At 48.5% G+C, this 22,695-nt stretch overlaps 1 protein-coding gene across 1 annotated transcript in view; it reads right to left on the reverse strand.

Annotated features, from left to right (window-relative positions):
* The window catches only part of PDK2 (pyruvate dehydrogenase kinase 2), an 85,279-nt gene extending 62,987 nt beyond the window's left edge, over window positions 1–22,292 (reverse strand). Inside the window, exon 1 of the mRNA XM_086923966.1 lies at window positions 21,904–22,292. Within this exon, the coding sequence (XP_086780092.1) occupies window positions 21,904–22,030 (127 nt within the window). The 5' untranslated portion in view covers window positions 22,031–22,292. The remainder of the gene's footprint in view (window positions 1–21,903) is intronic.
* Between the last annotated feature and the right edge of the window lie 403 nt (window positions 22,293–22,695).

Raw genomic sequence — 22,695 nt, forward strand, 5'->3', positions numbered from 1 at the left:
GTGGCTGATGGGAATGGCACAGATCTCCCCTCTGTATTCACCCACGCCTTGATTACTGACCTTACACATAGGTCAGACTGTAGTTATAGCCTGCTCTGAAAAGTACAAACGTTGTGCGGAGATGTAGCCAATAACACACACAAACAAATGCACACGACAATAAAACTATGCCTGTGGGATAACATGCATATTAGAAAATGAGTGTCTTTAAAAATGCCTGCAACCTACTTCTGAACGAGTAGGAAAAACAAATAAATAGGGTAAGACCTTGAACTAGAACGCATCAGATTACTGCAATGGCCTGTTAGTCTGCAAAAGACTGCCTGAAGCATTTACCTCCTAGTGGCTCCTTCCTTCTCCTTGAACTTGGCTGTATTTACAAGCCTACTCCCCTCCCTTGACCCCTCAACTCCTTCAGGCATGCTGACCTGAGATGGGAGCAGTCTTAATCTCTGCAGCAAATGGTGATCTTGACCTTCAACCTTTGAACTCTCCCCTTGCAATGGCACTACCTTCGCCCGGCAGATATCTGAATGCCCAAAGAATAGAAGTGTAGTAAAATAGTTGAGCAAACTGGAGGCCATGTGGTTCTAGAACATGAAGTCATGGGACTGGACCTGAGCGGAAAATAACTCAAAAGAGTTCTATCTTACAGAAAGGGGCGGAAATGCACCGAACTGCTTTGCAGAAGTGGTGCATTGCGCCAAGTCAATGACGAATTTGAAAACGCTGGTGTTAAAAGCAAAGATAAAGCAAGAGAAAAACAGTGAACATGGTGCTACAGCAGATAGGTAACTGAGCTGCCTTGATAAGCTAGGTGGTCCTTTTGTGTAGAGGTTCGATATTTATGAACAGCTGATACAGCTACAAAAGTAGTACAAGGCGAATCATGGCTCGATAAGACATACACGAATCAGAATAAGAAGTGCAATGTGATGCAATGATCTTGAAGGCAGAACTGCATGATTGGACATCTTACAATTCCGGATCGCCATACATTGTGCATTATGTGATGTTGGCAGGAGGGGCGTGGCTTGGACGCCGATCGGGATGGCGGCGTGAGCTTGCAGCTCCGCGCAGGGTCCCGCTATTTCTCCTGAAAACTACACCTGGGGCGACCCCTGATCGGTGCAACTGGCCTGCGAGGTATTGGGGAACCACTGGAGAGCGGCTGAGAACTCTTTGGGGACCGCTAGTCCCACGGAGACCTAGTAAGACGACGCCCGAGGTGTTGCCCGGAGTGCGAAGAAAATGGCGGCGGCGAGGGTCGATGGTCTCTGAACCGAAACTGGGTAGAGTTGGCATCGGCTTGCGGGGTGGCCCGCCTATGCAAGATCGGAGTTGTGGGAACTGCTGGCACGGACCTGAGGAGCGGGGAGATTGGTGACCAACATTGGATTGGTGCACTGGGGGCACGCACTCGTCTCTACTTCCCCCCCCTCCCCCTGGTTCTGGCGACAGTGGGGCGGACGGCGCTAGAACTTTCGATTCTTAGAGTTGCAGGCACAGCGGAGGCACTCTACCACGATCGTTGCTGATGCGCACGTCCCCTGGGCTGAGGATATCGGGCCCTGGTGAGGTCCGGGCCTGCCCGTGTAATGGCGACAGAGACACCTAAAATGGCGGCTGCGGGAGGAGCGGCCGTCACGGAGCAGGGCCGGGACGATTCGGCCGCGCTATCCCGCGTCGGCGAGGCCTCCCCGCCGATGATGGACCAGGAGCAGAGACTGAACCGGCGCCTGGATGCTATTCTGGATGCCATCACCTCGACCAAGGAGGCATTGCAGCAGGACATTGCGCAGGTCGCTACGGGGCTGGGGCTCCTGAGAGCGGATCATGCCAAGTTGGCGGATAAGGTTAAGGACCATGAGCAGCTGCTATTAGACCTGAAACCGGCGGTGGTGACCGCGGAACATAAGATAACGGACATCCTGACCCGGCTGGACACGTTGGAGCGACGAGCGGAGGATGCCGAAAGCCGCAACAGACGGAACAACGTGCGGGTCGTAGGCTTGCCGGAGAGAATTGAAGGGGAGGATGCGGTGGCCTACATGGAGAACTGGTTCCGGACAGTGGTGGCACCGGAGGGTCTCACTTCCTTCTTCACGTTAGAGCGAGCACACAGGGTGCCGGCTCGCCCACCAGCGCTTGGCCGCCCCCCTAGACCGATGGTGGTGAAGCTCCTCCATTATAAAGACCGGGACCTCCTAATCCAGAAAGCTCGGGCCTCGGGTCCGTATGAGGTGGAAAACAGCCGAGTCACGATCTTCCCGGACTATACTCAGGTGGTCCAGAAGAACAGGGCATCCTTCCTGGCGGTGAAAAAGGAGCTGAGGGAGGAGGGCATCCAGTATTCCTTGATCTTCCCGGCCAAGCTGCGGATAATCCTGGATGGGAATACTCATTTTTTTCAAAATCCGGATGAAGCGTGGTCGTGGTTGGAATCGTATCGAGCTGGCACGGACAGGACTGGCAAAAGTCAGCGAGAGAGGCCTAAACCGCCTCAGGTCCGGAAATCTCAACGGATTCGCTCCCGCAATAAACTTCAGCGAGCGAAACGGGAGGCCCAAATGGCTGCGGACAAAAGAGGGGCGCTGGCAGCGACGGCGGCCATCACGAGATCACAGCAGGAGAGTGACTACGGACTCTGGCGAGGACGGTGGCAGGACTGGAGAGGAATTTTCGGAGGCGGAGAGCTTGAAGGGGCCGGTGGTCACCCCCCAGACGTCTGATGAGATTTTTCATGGCTGACTCTTATGTGGGACTTGGGACACTGTCTCTTGTGGGGAGGTATCCTGTTGGCACTAGATGGGTCGCCAGGTAGGGTGAAGCATCAGCATTGCGGGATGGAAGGCGCGGGGCGCGGGCTCCGCCTGCCCGGGGTCGGCGATAACTCACCCTCTCAGGGCCCCTAAGGCCTTCTGTGGTGGCGACCACAGGTTAGTCGGATGTGTGTTTTGTTTAAGGTTTGGATCGGGGCTGAAACTGGGTTTGTAGGCTCTGTCCTGGGGAGTGGGGTTTGGGGAGTTTTTTTCTATGGTTCGTTTAGGGGGGGGCAACTGCTATGGTGTGGGCATTGAATGGCTATACTTGAACTGGATCACTCTACGTTGGTATGGGGACGTTACTTAACTTGAAATGCCTAACATGGAATGTCCGAGGACTGCGAACTATGGTCAAACGCCACAAAGTGCATGCTTATTTGGTGAGGCGGGGGGTTCAGGTTGCCATGTTGCAGGAGACTCATTTAACGAAACAGGAATGCATCGCATTACAGAAGAGATGGAGGGGTCAGGTCTTTGGCACCACTTACTCCGCGTTTGCTAGAGGGTACTGATATGGGTGCGAGCGGGGATACCGTTCCAGGTGTTGAATCAATTGGTGGATCCTGAGGGCAGATATGTGGCGGTGGAGGGGAGGTTGTATGGTCGGGATGTGGTTTTCAGCTGTGTATACGCTCCAAATGTTGATCAGGCCCGCTTCTTTGATGGTTTATCCGGCTCCTTGGCCTCTTTCTTAGCGGGGCCTGTGATACTGGGGGGGACTTCAACTCGATCACAGATGTGGCCTTGGATAGATCTCACCCACCACTGGTCGATTCCCCTGTACGTAAGTTAGCTGCACACAGGAAGGATTGGCAGGAAAGATGGGGACTGCTGGATGTGTGGCGGGAACAACACCGGGGTGGTAGGGATTACTCCTTTTTCTCAGCCCTCCACGCTTTACATGTTAGGATCGACTCGGTCTTGTGCAGCGGGTCCCTAGCCCCATTAGTCTCCCATACGGAGTACCTGGCCAGGACCATCTCGGATCATAATCCTCTGCTGGTGCACGTCCAATGGCAGCGGGCTCGCTCCGCGATTCCAACATGGCGGCTCCGGTCCGACACCCTGGAGGACTCTGTGTTTAGTGACGCGGTCCAACGGGGCATAGATCAGTATTTTGATGAGAATGAGGGGACAGCTACTTGTAGGTCCACTGAATGGGACGCGATGAAAGTGGTGGTGAGAGGAGTATGCATGGGTAGGTTTTCGAATGCTCGAATGTCGGTGTTGAATGCGCTTGCCAGTGCGGAGGAGAAATTGAGGGATCTGGAGCGGCGTAGGCCGGACCGACCGGATTTACAGGCCCGGTTACTGGAAGCCAAAGAGGTGGTGGCTACCGAAACGGAACGGCTGCGGAGCTATGACTACAGACAATATGCCATTAGAGCGCATGCTACAAAGGGATAAGGTAGGCATGTTACTGGCTAGGCTCGCTAATCCTGAACTCAGAGGCTGCCCGATCTTGAGCATCAAAAATGAACTGGGGGAGACGGTCTTTTCACAAACGGCGGTGCTGGAGTGCTTTCGGGCCTACTATGCTGAGTTGTACGAGAGTCAGTTAGGAGTGGAGGCTTGGGAAATTGAGGAATATTTGGAGTCGATGCAGCTTCCGGTGCTTGACGATGATGATGCAAAGGACTTAGGTGGACCTGTCACGCTGGCCGAGATTAGGGCGGCCATTAAACATATGGCGAGGAATAAAACACCCGGGGTGGATGGCCTGCCGATAGAACTTTACCAGAAGTATGTTGATAGCTTGGCACCCAGACTACTGGTGGTGTATGAGGAGGCTCACAGGTTGGGGGGTCTGCCCGGATCAATGAGGGAGGCACTGATAGTACCGTTGCTGAAACCCGGCAGGGAAGCGACTGACGTGAGGTCTTACAGGCCATTGTCCATGTTGACGGTGGACTATAAGATTTTAAGCCGTATCTTAGCCTCCAGGTTGACCCAGCATATGACCAGACTGGTGCACAGGGACCAAGCGGGGTTTATCCCCACGAGGAGCACGGCGCTTAATATTCGCCGTCTGATTGGGATATTGGATGGTGCAGCGGACACGGACGATGCCCAGGCGGTGTTATCTGTAGACATTGAGAAGGCTTTTGATAGTTTGGAATGGGTCTATCTGGATGAAGTTCTAGTGAAGTTCGGCATTGGTGAAGGGTTTCGCAGATGGACGAAGGTGTTGTATTCCTCGGCAACGGCGCAAGTGCGTCTGGGAACTCTGGTGTCTGCGGCTTATCCAGTTGGTAGGGGGACGAGACAGGGGTGCTCCCTCTCCCCCCTTCTGTTTGCACTGGCGATGGAACCACTGGCGGTGCGTGCCAGGTCGGGAGACATGTACGCAGGGATCGCTAGAGGCGGGCAGTTGCACTACATTCATTGTATGCGGACGATCTGCTACTGTACATGGAGGATATGGAACGGGCTCTGGAAGGGGCAATGGAAATGCTGTCTGAGTTTGGTCGGTTGTCGGGCCTCAGGGTTAACTGGACGAAGACTTGTGTCTTTCCGCTTAGGGCGGACGCGCCCTGCCCCGTCCGTGATGTTGGGGTGGTCTGGGAGCCATCTTGCTTTACTTATCTAGGAGTCCGTATCTACCACGAGGTCGCGGACTTATTAGAGGGTAATAATGGGCGGTGCACACGGGCGCTGAGAGGTTGCATGTCTTTTTGGGCCTCCCTCCCTCTGTCGGTGTTGGGTAGGGTTGCTCTGCTGAAGATGGTGGCGCTCCCGCGGGTCTTGTACTATTTTCGCACGATGCCCATTTGGATTCCTCAGAGGATCTTTAGGGACTTGCGGACGATGGCCATCGACTTCCTTTGGGGGCATGGTCGCCGTAGAGTGGCACTGAACACGTTGCTTCGTCCCAAGCTTGAGGGGGGGATGGCAGTCCCTGACTTTGAGTTGTACTACTTGGCCGCGCAACTTCAGGTTCTCACACAGCATGTGGCTAGGGTGTTTAGAGGGCCGGAACACGACCGAGAGCAGGGGATACAACGCCATGTCCTGGCCTACATAATCATGCAACGAAGAGTGGGAGCTCGCACAGCGTAAATATTCCTAACGGTAGCGTGAAGTTGAAGGGTTGTAGTGTGCAACCAGAGTATGACACCGTCTGGCCAGGCAGTGTGGGGAGTCGACAATAGAATTCAGGGGTCCCCCTGCTGGGAGGGGAACACTCTAGTGCACAACAAAAGGACCGTAGTCTTATTCCATAAACAAAATGGTCAAGAGTCTATATGTTTACTTTCATAGGTTTTTATTCACTGATGTGAATATTTTCCTTGTATTCATGTTCATCTTTATATTTCAAAGCAAACTGGTGTTATGGCACACTGGGTAAATCCACATTAGTAATCCTCAACAAAAGTCCCGATGCATTTCGGGCCAGAGCCCTTTCTCAAGGGAATACTCTACAATGAAAACATAGAATGAAACCAGAGTCAGTATATGGGCGTGAAAACAACCGAGTCATGTCAGTCTGGTGCATGCAAAAAGCGGTGAAAAAATAGTACGAAAATAAAAGCTGAGCCACTCACTGAGTTAAAAAAGTGAATCCGCTGGAAAACGGTAGTCTAAAGTGATAAAATGAAGTAGACGGAACCGTGTTCAAAGTAAATAGAAAGTTCTAGGTGTGCACAAACCCAGTAGTGAAAGAAACGTTAAGACGCGCGTGTACATAGTCAGATACCCAGTTTGAATGCACTAACTTCCAGCTCCAATGTGTTAATGGCCGTGGTGGGGACAAAAGATTGACCCTTTTGTAGGGTGTTAATTTCTTCATTGGTTAAGGTAGTTGAAGAGATGTTGATAACAAGATTGTCTTGAATGTTCAACGTCTGCCTTTGGGTTTTTTCTTGGTTTGAGGAGGTGTTTTTTCGATTTCCTCTGCGGGTTTTTCCCCCCGGGATCTTTCTGTTGGTCCAGACCTAATTCTAAAAAATGCACAGAGGGATCAGTGGAGGTGCTCGGAGTTTGTGTATCCGTACTTGGTGTCGTACGGGTTGATCGAGATCTGGTGTCATCTTCTGAAGATGATGTTTCCGTGGCTGATGTGGGATTGTAAGGTTTGTTGGAGCGTCGGCGGGCATACACCTCTGCCCAGGTATACACCTCGCCGAGCTTATAATCTATAGTGTCCCTCTTAAATTTGCGTAGTTTTCTCTCCTGTGTTTCGCGGGTATGTTTGTCCAGTTGGATATTGATGTCCTCTAACATTTTGTTCAGTTCCTCAGCAGACATAGTATCGGTCAGCTCTTTTTTTACATTTGTTATCTCGCGTGTTAATTCCTCCAAGGATTTGGAAAGTTCCTCTACGATCAATAAAATAAGATCGAGGGAACATTTGTTTAGTATAGAATACCAACGTTCTACAAATTGGATGTTGTTCTTGCAGAGAAGTGGTTTGAGTGGGACCCTCAGGCCACGGGGGATCCGTTGTACCCGATGGTACCGTATCAGGGTGCTCGCATGAAGTTTCTGGTTGGATTCCTTTTTCAATAGATAGAGTAGCTGTTTGAGGTTACTTTCCGCGCTGCGGGTGTTGCCAGGCGCGCTTCACCATCCCTTCTCCTTGTTTACTACCTAGATATTTAACACACACGCGTATACCGAATGGTTGCACCTCTGTCTCGTCGGCACATCGCGAGGCATTTCTTTCAAATTCACCTAGTAAGTAACATCAGGGCAGTTTGCCTCCCGCTTTATTTTTAATATGCACGAGGTTGTCATTCACGTTGGAAACTGGGTATCTGACTATGAACACGCGCGTCTTAACGTTTCTTTCACTACTGGGTTTGTGCACACCTAGAACTTTCTATTTACTTTGAACACGGTTCCGTCTACTTCATTTTATCACTTTAGACTACCGTTTTCCAGCGGATTCACTTTTTTAACTCAGTGAGTGGCTCAGCTTTTATTTTCGTACTATTTTTTCACCGCTTTTTGCATGCACCAGACTGACATGACTCGGTTGTTTTCACGCCCATATACTGACTCTGGTTTCATTCTATGTTTTCATTGTAGAGTATTCCCTTGAGAAAGGGCTCTGGCCCGAAATGCATCGGGACTTTTGTTGAGGATTACTAATGTGGATTTACCCAGTGTGCCATAACACCAGTTTGCTTTGAAATATAAAGATGAACATGAATACAAGGAAAATATTCACATCAGTGAATAAAAACCTATGAAAGTAAACATATAGACTCTTGACCATTTTGTTTATGGAATAAGACTACGGTCCTTTTGTTGTGCACTAGAGTGTTCCCCTCCCAGCAGGGGGACCCCTGAATTCTACATAATCATGCAGCAGAAACTGGAGTTGCGAGGCCTTACCATGGAGGAGAGGACGCTCAGGTTATGCTGGCAGAGGAGTCTGAGGAGAGCGAAGGCGTCCCGACCGTATGCCCCGGAGATACCGATAGGTATGCTAACTGCGCTGCCGCATGGGGGCGACTGGTCTCCATTACTAGAGTGGGAGGAGCTGGGGCTGCAAGTGGTGGGGGATTTGTATATTGATGGGACGCTGGTGCCCTTCCAAACGCTACAAGAACAGTTTGGGCTGCCGGAGGGGAGCTTCCTCTTGCATGCGGCCGTAGTGGCGGCCATGCAAAAGCATTGGAAAGGGGGGCTCATTGAACCGGAAACAACTATGGCTTGCCAGTATGTAGTGATGGCCGCCGGCACCTTTAAAGCGGTGACCTGCCTCCATAATAGGATGTTGCATGAGGGGCTAGAACCGCTCCTGGGCCTGAAAGCGAAATGGGAGGTGAGCATAGGCAGGCCCATTCCGGACACGGTGTGGGGTCAGATCCTTAAGCGTACATGGAAGGGCACGAGGAACGCACGCTTCCAGCAGGTGCATTTTTATGTGTTGCATAGGGCCTACCTGACCCCGGAGAAGATCAAATGGTATTTTCAGGTACAGGAAGCGCGGTGTCCGAGATGCTTGGCGTTGGAGGCGGGTCTGGATCATCTGTTATGGGGCTGCCCGAATCTGGAGGGTTACTGGGCGGAGGTTGGGGAACTCCTCAATGCAGTGACCGACAGGGAGGTGGAGTTTGACACGGCGGCGTGCTTGTTGCTCTGGTTCCCACACACAAAAAACACTAAGGTGACAAGTAAATGTATTGACCTGGGGCTGATACTGGCGCAGAGGGAGATCACCTGGCACTGGAAGTCCAGGGAGGGGTCGTCTGTGAGGAGATGGACGAATGAATTGCTGAGGTGGTCTGAATGCGAGAGTGTGCTCCGTATTAGACAAGCAGTCAAGCTAGACAATGAAAAGAGCCTGGAATCAGCGCGCGCGTGGGAGTTGACAGTGCAGGCTCTGCGTGACTCCCTGGTGGACGATGAGGACTGAATGGATAGGGCATGAGGACACCGTTAGGCTTACGAGTATGGAGGTATTAGTAGATCTGTAGCAGGACCCATACTGGCGTTAGGAACACGGCCCACGTCATTAGCGGTTGCTGGGGGAGAGGGAATGGGTGATGTTTTGGGGTTGTTGAGGTGTGGGTTGGGCACCGGGATCCAGGTTGGGGAGCGGAGGTAATTCCGGGCCTGTGACTGTCCCTACGGGTCTGCAGAGTTTGGATAGATAGCGGAGCAGGGGCAGGAGCACGCGGCACTGTTATGTTAAGGCCCTCACAGGGACTGGGGGGCGGGATCGCAATATCGCCATGAGACCGGGCTGTTAGACTATGCTGGACGGTGTCGGGGATGGGTTAGGTGTTGGGGGGGTAAAATGCAGATACATGAAGAGATTTTCGACCAATTGTCCCTCAGGGATGCTCACTATGATGTCTTGCTGGCAATCTGGAACATTATGCCGCCCGGCCCCCGGGATACAGGCTGAATGGCTGTGTATACTCTATGTTTACTCGATCTATGCGGGGGGACACCATGAGTGTGATGGTTGATTTATTGTATGCAATGGTTTCTAATTCTGCAATAAAAACAAATTTAAAAAAAAAAAAGTGATGTTGGCAGCATTTGAAAATTGCGCTTCTACTGTGGAAAATGCCCTTGTATTGCTCTCAGCACTCAAAGACAGAGTGTCTGGGATTTTGTCATTGGATATTAACCCCTTCCCTGCGGGGCGTTTTTTCCTGCTGTGCGGGGGGTGGGGGGTGAACGCGCGCGGCGCCGCCGTGTTCATGACGCGCATTGGAGCTGCACTCATGACGAGCTAAGCCAGTCACGGCCACACCCGTTTTGGAAAGTTCACCACAGTGGGGAAATGATCCCTGCCTGCGAACGTTCCAACGGCCGTGACGAGCTCAGCTTGTCATGAGTGCAGCTCAACCGTGCCTCGTGACGAGCTGAGCTCGTCATGAGCACGCAACGGGTTAATAATGGCCTGGCATCATTGTGTCTGATCTTTGATGATGTGTCTCTTAAATAACATAACATAGCATGTGTATTAGTAACGGACAAATTTACTCAGAAGTGTATCTTGGAGCTGAATAACCGATGTTTATTGCTACACAACTCAATGGTACTCATTTTATCAACCTCAGAAGGATGAAAGGCTGAGTGGGCCTGCCGGGATTTGGACCATGATGTCGAACACAGGCTTCTACAGTCAACGCACCAATTAACCCCTTCCACGCTGGTGACGGAACCGTTCCGTCTTGCCCCTCGGTGGGCTGTGACGGAGCGGTTTCATCACCAGCGTGGTAGTGCCGCAGGCCCCCCCGCCCCTTAGCACTGCGCCGGAATAGCCGCAGCAGCGAAAGGGTTAAGGTACCAGACCTGCTGGTTAATATTGGTTTAGTGGACTACTGAAGAAGGGCGGACCTTGTGTTGGCCAGCAAGGAACCTTAAAAAAGTAAACAAAAATACAGACGTAAACTCCCAAAACTTCCCTAAATAGATATGGGCAGCGCTGTAATGCCTAGCAGGATGTTGCCAAAACTACGTTGAGCCCAGAGGCAGCGCGCATGCGATGCTCTGCGGGGCATGTTTTATTCCGTCTGTGGACACTCACCACAAGCCCACCGCTTTTCATTGGTTGCTTGGTCTGCCTTTACTAATTCTATAGTTATTGTTGGTGAATAGTTTCCATTTGTCTCGCCTTGTGGGTGTTTTGTTGCCGCCCTGCAGACCGCCCTGCCGACTGCCCCTGCTAAATGGACCCTTTCAGTATGGGCCATATGTTTTGTTTAACTGCACTCTTTTTCTTTCCGCCTTCTACTCGCCGCTCGCTGGCACACAGCGCTGCTTGCAGTTCACTTAATCTCCTACTTCAGTAGGTATTCTTTGAAGTTGGCATGTATGCATATTTATTTTAATTGATAGCATTTCCTATATTTTAAAAAGTCAGTGGGTTTCATAATGCTAAACAATGCTTGTCATGTGCTGAAAACATTTCTCATAGTTGACGAATTTTTATACCAAGAAAAGTCGGCACACAGGCGGTACTTGGGCATGTCTGGCTAGAAAGAGGCCCTTCCGTCTTCTGCTCTGACAAGGACAATGTCCACTTCTGCCCTGCCGCGGTCAGCTGCCCCCCTCTCTTTTATTCCCCTTCTTCCTTCTCTTTTTGTTTGCCTCACTCCTTCTCACTTACTGAATGTAAGCTTAACTTCAAGGCGGGAATTCCTATCTCCCGACGCCTGAGACATCTAGATTTCTTAGGAGGGCAAGAGGTTTTAATTTACATTTTGTCCAAAGGACAAGTAGACAGTTTTATAGTAATACGATACACAGCTGTTCAACCCTGTAGGTCACAGCCAGTAAATAAGTTGCTCTGAGCAGTTTACTGGCAGTGAAAGGGTCAATGCTAAAGCTGGGGCCTGCACTTTAATTTCTTCAGAGCAGAACAACAAAATGATAAAGCAGAGCTCAAAGTTGGAGCTAGCTCGATAAGCTCGATAAGCTCGTGTGGCTTCCAGGCCCTCCCCTGGTCCTTTTATTTTCTACAAGCATGAGATACACATCGAGCTTCTGCAGCTCCAGTACACTTGCAGCAATGGCATGTAAGAGGCTGCTTTTTCTGCCTCTTGCCCCCTTGCTCTGACTTGAACTGTATGACCCCTGCCTTGTATTCTCTGCTCCACTCCTGGGCCTCATAGGGCTCCAATATCCCTGCTTATCTTCAACTCAATTTGATTTCCCTTCTCATGCCCTTCCTCCTGGGCACCTTGCGTTTCCTGTACACCTTATGTTACACCCGGTGCCTGAACCTGCTAACCCCACCCCACCCTCTGCTGCACTCTCTAACATCCCTGACCCGCTCCCCTTGGCCTCCCATATCTCACTTCATCAAGGGCTTACTTTAAAGCTCATTAGTTTCCCCATGGACTTTCATGCAGGCCTAAGGCCACCCCCAATTCTGTCCTTGCACTAGGCCTCTCATCTCACTTTGTGCCTGCACCAGGGGCATTGTGAACACACCGCTGTAGCAACTACAGCAGCTGTAGAGTTTTTGATGGGCCTCTTCAGTCTGCAGGTCCGCAGACAAAGGCCCATAATGGGCTTGAAAGGGTGGGTGGGAGAGTGAGTGAATGGGTGGATGAATAGATGCATTGATAAACAAGTGAACTGGTGGATGTATAAATGCATGGATGAATATGTGCAAGAGTGGATGATAGATGCATACATTAATGAATGGATAGATGCATGGATGAATAAGTGAAAGGCTGGATGGATAGTTGGATGAATGAGTGGAGTGAAAGGGTGGATGTTTAGATGCTTAAATGAATGAATGAACGAGTGAAAGGGTGGATGGATAGGTGCATGGATGGATAGGTGCATGTATGAATAGGTGAACGGTGGATGTATAGATGCATGGATGAATGAGTGAAAGGCTGGATGGATAGATGGATGAATGAGTGGAGTGAAAGGATATATACATGGATGAATGAGTGGATGATGTAAGGATGGATGCTTGAAAGAATGGTAGGATAAGTGCAAGGGTGAATGAAGGGATGGGTGAGTGGATGGATAGGTTGAAAGTGGATTGATGAGTGGAAGGATGGACGGCTTATTGAAAGGGTGGATTAATGGGTGAGAGAGTAGATGAATAGATGGCTGAGTGGGTGGGGATAGATGGCTGAGTGGGCGGGGATGGATAGGTGGGTGGCTGGGTGGAATGGTTGATGGATGGATGGGTGGACAGTTGAGTGTAAAGGTGGATGGAGGGATTAGTGAAAGGGTGGATGGATATATGAGCGAAACGTAAGATGGACGGGTGAAAGGGTGGATGGACGAGCAAAAGCATAAATGGAGGAAGTGAAATGGTAGGTGGATAGATGAGTGAAAAGGAGGATGGATGGGATGGATGGATGAGTGAAAGGATGGATGAATAGTGAAAAGGAGGATGTGTGGAGTAAAAGGATGGATGGATGAGCAAAAGGATGGATGAGTGAAAGGAAGGCAGGATGGATCAGTTGGATCGATAGGTTTGGAGATGTCAGGATAGGTTTGAACAGGGGCTTCGTGAATGCCCCACTTTAGCAGCTACAGTAGAGGTGGTGCTCTTGATGGGCCTCTTCTGTCTGCAGCTCGGCAGACAAAGATTCGTAATTAATGTGAAAGGATGAATGAATGTGTGGGTGAAAGGATGAGTGAGTAGAAGTGAGGCTGGCTAGATGGATGGATGGATGGATGAATGAGTGACCGGATGGTTAAGTGACAGGGATGGTGGATGGGTTACAGGGTGTAAGGATTAGAGAGCGAAAGGATGGATGAGTGTAAAGGATAAATGGAAGATTGAGTGGAAGGATGGATGGGTCAAGGGGGGAGGATGAGTGAAATGGAGGGTGGATAGATGAGTGAAAGGGAAGGTGTGTGGATGAGCGAAAGGATGGATGGATGGATGGTTGAAATGGATAGGTTTGGAGATGGATGGGTAGGTTTGGAAATGGATGAGCAGATGGACTGACGGACGAACAGATTGGTGAAAGGCTAATGGATAAAAGAATGAATGGGTGCCAATGTAAAAGTGAAATGCTAGATATCAGTGGGTGAAAGGATGAATGGATAGATGCTTAGATGGAAGAGACAAGAGAGCTATTCTAGCGAGGATTCCAATTACTTTTTTTGCTTGTTTGGTGTCATAAGAACTTTGGATCAACGTGGTGGGTATTTTAATTTTCTGGTTCTTGGCCTACACTATGCTCCTTTCTCTACATTGGGATCATCAGGTAGGCGTGGTGCTGTATGCCAGCGCGTTCTTACTAGACCGCTAGTATTTGGTCTCATAAAGGCCATATTGCCATAGACATTCCTGGCTCTGAACAAAACTACTTTGTAAAAGAGCAGAATGCTGTGACACACAGTGAAGCCAGCTCACAGATAGGAAGAGATAGCATTTTAATAAAAACACAAGGTCTTGGTTAACTCAGATTTAATTAGGGGCTCAAATGTTAAAGTCACAAAAGTGCACCCATGATAAATGTCTTTGAATTAATGCAGATTTACGTTTTTCATGAATTCACATGAATTTCCTTAAGTAGGCCAGGAAACCGTAGTCCTAGAAAATATTTGAGAATTGCATCTTAGCATGAGCAAATATGAATATGCTCCAGCGGAAATCTGTTCACTATTTACAAGTTCACTTTTTCTACAAACAAATTTTTCCCGGCCCTGGAAGAAACTTTACTTCTGCCATTGTCAGGGGTAAATTGCCGACCTTTCTCAGTATGGAAAAAAATGAGAGAAGAGCTGGTGAAAAACTCAAAAATTTAAATCCTTCTATAGTAATAGCCTGACATAACCAGAGAGGCTATTATCAGAGCTCTTCGATAAAGAGATTGCAGCCATTATTTGACGGCGCACTACATGGCACCAAATGGACAAGTGGATTTTGTTACAGGACTTGTAGATTTATGAAGCTACTTGTCCCATGGACAAGTACATATTTCATAAAATTCCACACCCCGGTTAGGTCATCTCTTTGACATGAAAGGCATAATTCCGCTCTCACAGCTTAAAGAAGACTACGGCCTCACAGAACTAGAGCGTTTACCATACCTACAATCCCGACACTGGGCGCTGCAACCCACGATCAAACCACAAGCACAGCGTCTCAAGACTCCATACAAAAAATGGCTTGTAACACGCATCTCTGACAAGAAACTTATTTCTGATCTCTATAAAATGCTGTTATCCACCACCACGCACACTTCTAACGCGGGCCACTCTAGATGGGAAAGAGACCTGGGGAGAACACTGTCTCACAGAGAATGGGAGAGCATTTACTACTGGGCGAGACATTCAGCGTACCACATGGGACTCACGGAGACCCTTACCAAAATTGCCACTTACTGGTACTACACGCCCGACTGCATTCACCGATTTGACCCTCGCCGGAGCAATCTTTGTTGGAGGGAGTGTGGGGAGGTGGGCACCTTGGCGCATATTATGGAGCTGCACTTGTATACAATCATATTGGACCCAAATCCTTGACGAAATTGACTCCAACTTCGAGACACAAATTCCACGCTTCCCCGCCTATATCCTCCTGGGTTTGCCTAATCCACTGACATATCCCCTTAAATCGAAGAGGGGCCGATTGATTACTATCGCTTTAGGTGCGGCGACACAGAATATCCTAATTCACTGGCGTTCCACCCAACTCCCAACACATACGGGTTGGCTCCAACGGCTGTGGTCGGTGTTGCGTATGGAGAAACTCACTCTTACACTAGCGGGCAGAGGGTCTAAGTTCCCTGAGCTATGGCGGCCCTTCCTCACTATGCTGATCTCTGAATTCCGGGAGCTCACATGCCCTAGGTATCTCCGACTCCTCTGCCTTCCTGATACACAAATCCCGAGTGTTGACCCTAAGACCAGCCGGAAAACACGACACTACGCTCCATCTGGTTCCTTTTTAGTTTTTCCCCCCGCCCCCCCCTTTCCTCTTTTTGTTGGTTTTACATGGACGAGTGGAGGGAGGTAGGTGGATGGGGGGGAAGTGGGGTTCTTTATGTAGTCTAGTTATGTTTTGAAGATCCCGCTCCATGCTTATACCTTCGGGTACCGATACTTATTGCGACCTTGTGGTCACTAGGGCACTGATTTGAGGAGTAGTGTGCTTTCATTTTTCTTCTTGTTTAAAACCAATAAAAATATTTAAACTATAAAATGTGTACCGCAGCTCTGTGTTCAGGGATGTGGTCTTTTTAAACCATACTGCTTACATTTTGTAAGGATATAAGCAATGGACATTGAAATGGGTCCCTTCCTGGCCCTGTAGTCATGTGCTTGACATTTTGGGTAAAAGCACCCATTGATTTCTGAATAATGAGTGTAACAGCATTAAGGTAACCATGCTGTGCCTGCTTAGATTTCACATGTGTTACTTAATCTTGCGTTCCGTATAATTGTTTGCTTTTCCAGGAATATTACTTTTTTTTTTTACAGGTAGCATATTACTCTTGTCTAGTGCCTAATTTAAAATGAGTCGCATCCAGGTGTTTATAGTGGGACACAATTGGGTTGCAGATGAAGGCAATGTGAGTTTCTCTCAGAGAGGCATTATTGGTGTTTTGTGGGGGAGACAATGAAGAACTAAGGCCAGAGCTGGCGAATTTGGAATTGGGGAACCAGGTTTAGCATTCATGACCAGTCCACAAGACCACTATCCTTAGGGAGCACATTCCCATGCTAGGCCTTAGAAGGCCACACTAGACCTTTGAAGCCCTGGTATCTTAGCACCAGCAGGTGGACCCTAGCCGTGGCAAGTGTGGATTAACCTTGAAGGCATGCCCACCGTATTCCATACTAAAGTTCACCTCCAGTTTTGTGGGCAGACCTACGAAGCAGCACACCCTATAGCGAGTTTGGCTCGGTCACTGAGGTCACAGAACTCTTGGGGCCAGTCCATCTCACCTATAGGTACCTCTGTTGACCTTGTTTCAGCAGTGCAACTCGCCAGGAATCGGCAATGCAGGATTTGCACAAACATCGAAATAAGTTTGCAAACTTCCCGGTCTCTCTGATTCATGGACAAGCCCTTTTAACATTTGCTAGTGCATTAGGGTCTGTACATCGTTTTAATCCACACTAACAGCCCTTCAATCGTTGGGTACATCAAACGCTCTCTTTTCTACTTAGGCATATCTCTCAGCTTGGGTCCCAAATGTGAGACCGATTAGCTATGCCAATGCTTGTTCAGACAAGCAGCGGCCGCACAGATGGCATAGAGATGGTATGGAGCAAGCTTTGCGGGAAAATGCAACTAGGTAAAGTTCAAAGTCAATAAGGAAAGAAAAGGGTGCAGGGAAAGTGCATGAAGCAGAAAGTGAACAACCCCTGCTTCAGGAAGCGATGCCCTGGCAAAGGAAGTAGGGCACCTCTCCAAGCGAACGCCTGCCTGCCTCCCACCCCTTGAGCCCCGGCGCTGGGCGTGGACCCAGACAGCTGGGCAGGGGCACGCTGGAGGGGGCGTTGTCAGAAGAGGGGTGTGTTGTTGACTGCGCGCGCACCACAGACTGCTGATGATGAAATAGGTACCGTTTATTGCAGGGTCATGTTTACCTACCTGGCAGTGTGAGGCGGGATCAAAAGGCGGGCCTTTGACCCAGCCTCTGGACACACCACGTGGACAGTGTAACTGCTTAGCTGCGAGACATGAGCAGCAACTGAACAATGAAAGAAACAGTCACAAGCAGTCAGAATAACGATATTAACCAGGCAAGCAGTAGCACCCCCAACCCGACTAAATAGCCATGCCAAGCCAGGGCCACCGGACAGCAGCCTCTGCCAGCTGGACACCGTGGTTCAAGCGTCACTGATATTGGTCACCTGACGAACACAATAAGTACGACAAATTTACCCAAAAGGTAAACTGCCAAACGCAGTGAGAAGAGCACACGACAAATCCCTTACTCACACAGCACAATGGGCCACAGACTAAAGACAACCCAAACAACATGACTCCAGCCTTACTCACGCAGCACAAAGACCCGCAGACTTCACCCGGCCAACATCTTGGCTCCAGCCTCAGTCTCCCAACACAAAAGACCCGGAGATGTAAACCAACTACCACCGCATGAGTGACACCCAGCACAAGAGGGCTGGGCATAACCCCGACATCACATCCAAGCTCAAGCCTTACTCACCCAGCATTAGAGCGTCACAGACCTAACTCAACCATCACTACATGTACCTTACTTACCCAGCAGACGAGAAACGCAGACTTTACCCAAAAAACAGAGCTTCAGCCATTCAGCAAAATTGGATCACAGACTTAACCCAACCATCACAACTTGGTCAGCCTTACTTAATGAGGATTACAGGGTAGCATCCTTATTAAGCAATGATAGCAAGGCAGCATCTTACTAACCAAGACAGCAGCCGTACTCACCACGTCATAGCAGCATCTTTGTTTACTTTCAACCAACCTTGGCCATAGACCTGCTATCAACCCTTGTGGAGACAATACCTTATCGTACCCTATGGTAGGTACGTTTAGCCACTGCAACTCTCCTCTCCACAATCTATCACTGAAGCTCCATCGCACCTCTTTGTCAATGTCCTATCATCTCCACGCATTGCTTTAGACTCACACAAACTGGCACTGCCTATCTCTTGATTTTACCTACTACACCATGTGAAACAATCAACATAATTCTGCATGCTCTCCCTCTGCCTTTTCACCCATCCACCATGCATGCTCTTAAACACTACCCCCACACACAAGAAACACCCGAACCCCCCCCCCCCCCCCCCCCCCCCCGAATGGTGAAATTATACGTGCATCCTGCAATGTCGTCCTGTCAAATACTACCTTTTGTGCACCTCTCCAACATGGATGCAACTGCATCCCCTGGCAAGGCCATCCTTTTATTTTCATTAAATTACACACATGTATTCTAGTTTATAAATCAAAACATACATTTCTCAACTAATAAGCAGTGGTTTACGATATAAATAATACTACCAAAATATAACACGTCTACATTCTGATACAGATCTTATTGTCATCCTTCATAATACATTCAAAAACATGTTCTTTGATTGTAAAGTTCTCTTGGGCCCTAAACAGCAAACAATGTCTATGCCAAATGGTGCCAACCTCAGAAATGCATACTGAGCATAAGCTATCAAAGTGTAGTGTTAATAATCAAGGCGATCACACAAGATGCAGAATTCACTTTATTGCCTGGAGTTCCCTGTTCACTGCATCACAGGAGGTTCAAACAATTAATGGAACCAAGTATCGCAAGACCACAACACATTGCTTCCAAGGCTGTTAAGCTCCCTTTTATGCCCAGAGGAAGGCCCAGTCGGACCTCCATACATGTATCCTACCGGTGCTGTAACAAACTCTAACCATGTTATTTGCGACCCCCTCCCCGCTCCAAAAAAAGCTCTGTGCTCAGCTATATGCCCTCTGCCAATGACAAGTGCCCCCAAGTTCTACCCTTAGGAGAATGTATACGTCACTTCCGTTAAAATTATCTTTTGTTCTGAAATGGGCCTCCGCACAGTATTTACTTCTCTGCTTGTGACGTGAATCTTACACCTAAGACTAGACCCAATAAATCCTGCTAGCTTATTTACATCCACCAATGACGATGTTTTCTCTCCTAGAATAAAGTTGACTATGTCTAGGAAGTAAAAGTTAACAAGTTTTCTGTATTAAAAAAACAATTCAGTCTTGTGACTGCTAAACAGCATTCTGCTGAATTACAAGAGGTCGTTTGGCTGCTGTCAAAGACCAGCTGTTAATGGAGGCCTACAGGGTTAACGCGCACTTGCTAACAATGATTGACTTGTCTGACTACCTTTGACATCACATCACTGTACTAGCAGGGGCGGCCTTAGGCATGTGCAAGCTGTGCACCTGCACAGGGCCGACAAACCACAGGGGCCGCCAAGCCACTATATATCCTTAATATAATAATCCTCTGAGGATGGATACATATTTGCGTGGCGCCCCCTGGCAGGGATTTAGCGGCCTACGGCTCTGTTCCACTTCCAAACACCCTGACCCCCCACCCCTCTTGGGGGGGGTCTACCTACGCTCCCTGCCCAGGTAACCATGAGCCTAGAGCCACCCCTGGTACTAGTAAGGTTCAAACACGTAGCGAGCACCTCAGAAAATACGTCTAGATGGTATCCATACCCCTTTAAGATAGAACATTAAAAGTATGTACCGAGACATATCAGCCACCATAGAAGACATCTTTTATCAGGGAAACGCAACCATCAGGCTCCCCATTTTGACCTCGCCCATTTAATGCCTTTGACGGCCCCTCCCTATACGATCTGTTTATGCAAGATGGATAACTTTTCACACCTCTGTGGCCGGCTCACATCGAGGATGCTGAGACTATGACTGGTAACCACAGCGCAATTTAATTGACGATGCACAATAACTGGTTGTCCTTGTATGGTGACATGCCCAATCTAAAGATAGAAGTCCATAAAATGGGTAAACTATTTAACAGCTAAATGCAAATCTTTTGGAGTGGATGAAAGAAACTAATTTTCCAAGGAAAAAAAACTAATTGTAATGCTTTTGACCTTCTCTCTTCTGTGACCGGCAGAGTAAATAACAGTATATGAAAAGTGCCCCCACCCAAATGGGAACCTTGGTGCCGAGTCTTAACACTAGACTCTAACCACAGTCTTCAATTTTTCCTTGACGACAGATACTAATATATGGGCTGCTACTCCTTAGGAGAACTAGAGTAAATTGCACTTGAGAATGCAAAGAAAGAAATTAAATGAAAACATCTTAGGAGAACTAGTACACAGTCACAATGTAATTGGCATCCCCAAGAAAAACTAGTGAGGTACCTACAAAAAATGCAAAGGGCATCCATATCTGTACCAAAAGTCCACCATGATATCTCACTCAGGTTATGGGACTCACTGTTTACTCAAAATTGAAACTATAACACAGTTCTTGGTGGCACTCTGCACCTACCTGTGAAAAAAAATGAAGTATTACACTAAATGCCAAAGCAGGAGCATGAAATTAACAGACAAAAGGAGTTTTACAAATCGACAACAAAATACAAACACTTTGCTTTACTAGGTAAACTGCTTGTGGGATTGCCCCGGTGTTACATCACAACTTCTTTCAGAAAGGCAAAAAAACGTGTTTGTCTACTGTAACCAATTACTCAGAAAAGCAAACCTAAATGTATGTTTGCAGTGCGGATCCGCTCAAAACCCCACACGTTTCAGCGCGACATAAATAGAAATCAACATGAACAGTCTTCCTGTCTGTGATGTATACCTGTAGGATATACTCCCCGCATACATATATATATATATATATATATATATATATATGTATATATATATACACACACACACCTATCCAAATACGTGGTCCATGGTTTTATACATATTCTGACATTTAGCATATGCCCTTTGCCTAGCCATTTGTAGCTTGCTAATGCAGTCAGAAAGTCGATTCACCCTAAAAGTTGTATGGGCCTCACTCCTAGTGGTACACAGCCTGTAAATGTGAAATACACCAATATATCCCCAGCTCTAACTCTGATGTGTACACCCCTGTCAAGCAGGATGGCTCACACAGATGTGTGCTCAATCTAACATATGTGTGCTGTACAGGGCACAGGTTGCACCTCAGGAAGGTCAACCCATCCTTCCATAGCTCCAAGTTTGATAACTTGTTTATCATTGAATTGGACAATAGTAATATTGGTCATTTAAGATAATTTACACGCTGTTGAAACTGAAGTAATAAATACATAATTATAAAAAGTTGTCATGTAAATGTACAGAAGGTACATGACAGATCATTCTCTTGACAATGTACATCCACCCACTTGGTTATATCTGTTTTCTGTATAGCTTCTGCATTTGATGTGCTCCGATTACCATATTATCCTCAAATATATGTATCTCGAGCCGGATATATATCCCTTATATACACTTTGCTTGCGTCAATATTTACATATTCCTGTGGGGGGGGGGGGGGGGCATGCTTGGGGAGGAGGACCTTCCTTCGTCCTTGTTATATTGCTCTTCCAAATGGCATTACCTCTAACCGCGGCATCTTCCCCAGGATATACCCCACTGTAAATGACCCTTTTGTTCCCCCACACGGTATTTGGCCCTGGGGGCAAGCAGAACTCACCGAAGTCCAGGAATTGCTTCATGGAGAGCGGAGATGGAGAAAACTTGGAGAAATGGTCGATCTGCTTTGGGGCGCCCCCTGCCCGGCTCGCGGCCAGCATCAGGGTGCGAACCAGGGGCATCCTCATAGTGGGGCCGTCAGTGGAGGTCGTGCATGGGCTGCTGGGTGTCTGCTCTCTGCAGCCCTAATCCAGGGCTCGATCTCAGGGTTGTCCGGCTCCACTCTCCCAGCCTGCTATTTCTTCCGGATTTCAATCTGAAGTCTATTAGTTCCGCCCCTAGATTTCGGGGTCTACGACCCAGGCCCTCGTCAACTCAGAGGGTCTCCGTTGACTCTACCTCTCCAGCCAAAAGAACCGTCTGTCCGCATTCAACCAATCAGCGCAAGTCAACGCTCTTGCCAATCACAGCAAGTAAACAGGCATCGCCACGCCCCTAGTGGGATGTGCCAAGAGCCGGAGGGGTGGACTTTGGCTCATTCCGCCCAGCGACCGAGAGTCAACAAGGAGCGCGGCTAGTATGAGAGTTTGTGCCGGGCCAGACGAGAGGAATACTGCCTCTGTAAATTCTATATTTTTAATTAACCAACTCTCCAGCCTGGTGTACAAACGCCAAATATTAACAAGCATTGGCAAAGCCAATAGGTCGTGCCTTGCAGCAACTATTGTCTTTTGTCAGTTTTTTAGCCATGTTGTCTCAGCGCTTTTTTTTTGTTAATCTGTTTTATTGGGTTTTAAGAATAATGCAATGCAAGTCATACTAGTAAGAAAGCAATGTTGAGCAGTACAGTTGG

The sequence above is a fragment of the Lissotriton vulgaris genome, chromosome 5 (assembly GCF_964263255.1).
Source record: "Lissotriton vulgaris chromosome 5, aLisVul1.2, whole genome shotgun sequence".
Taxonomy (NCBI): Eukaryota; Metazoa; Chordata; class Amphibia; order Caudata; family Salamandridae; genus Lissotriton; species Lissotriton vulgaris.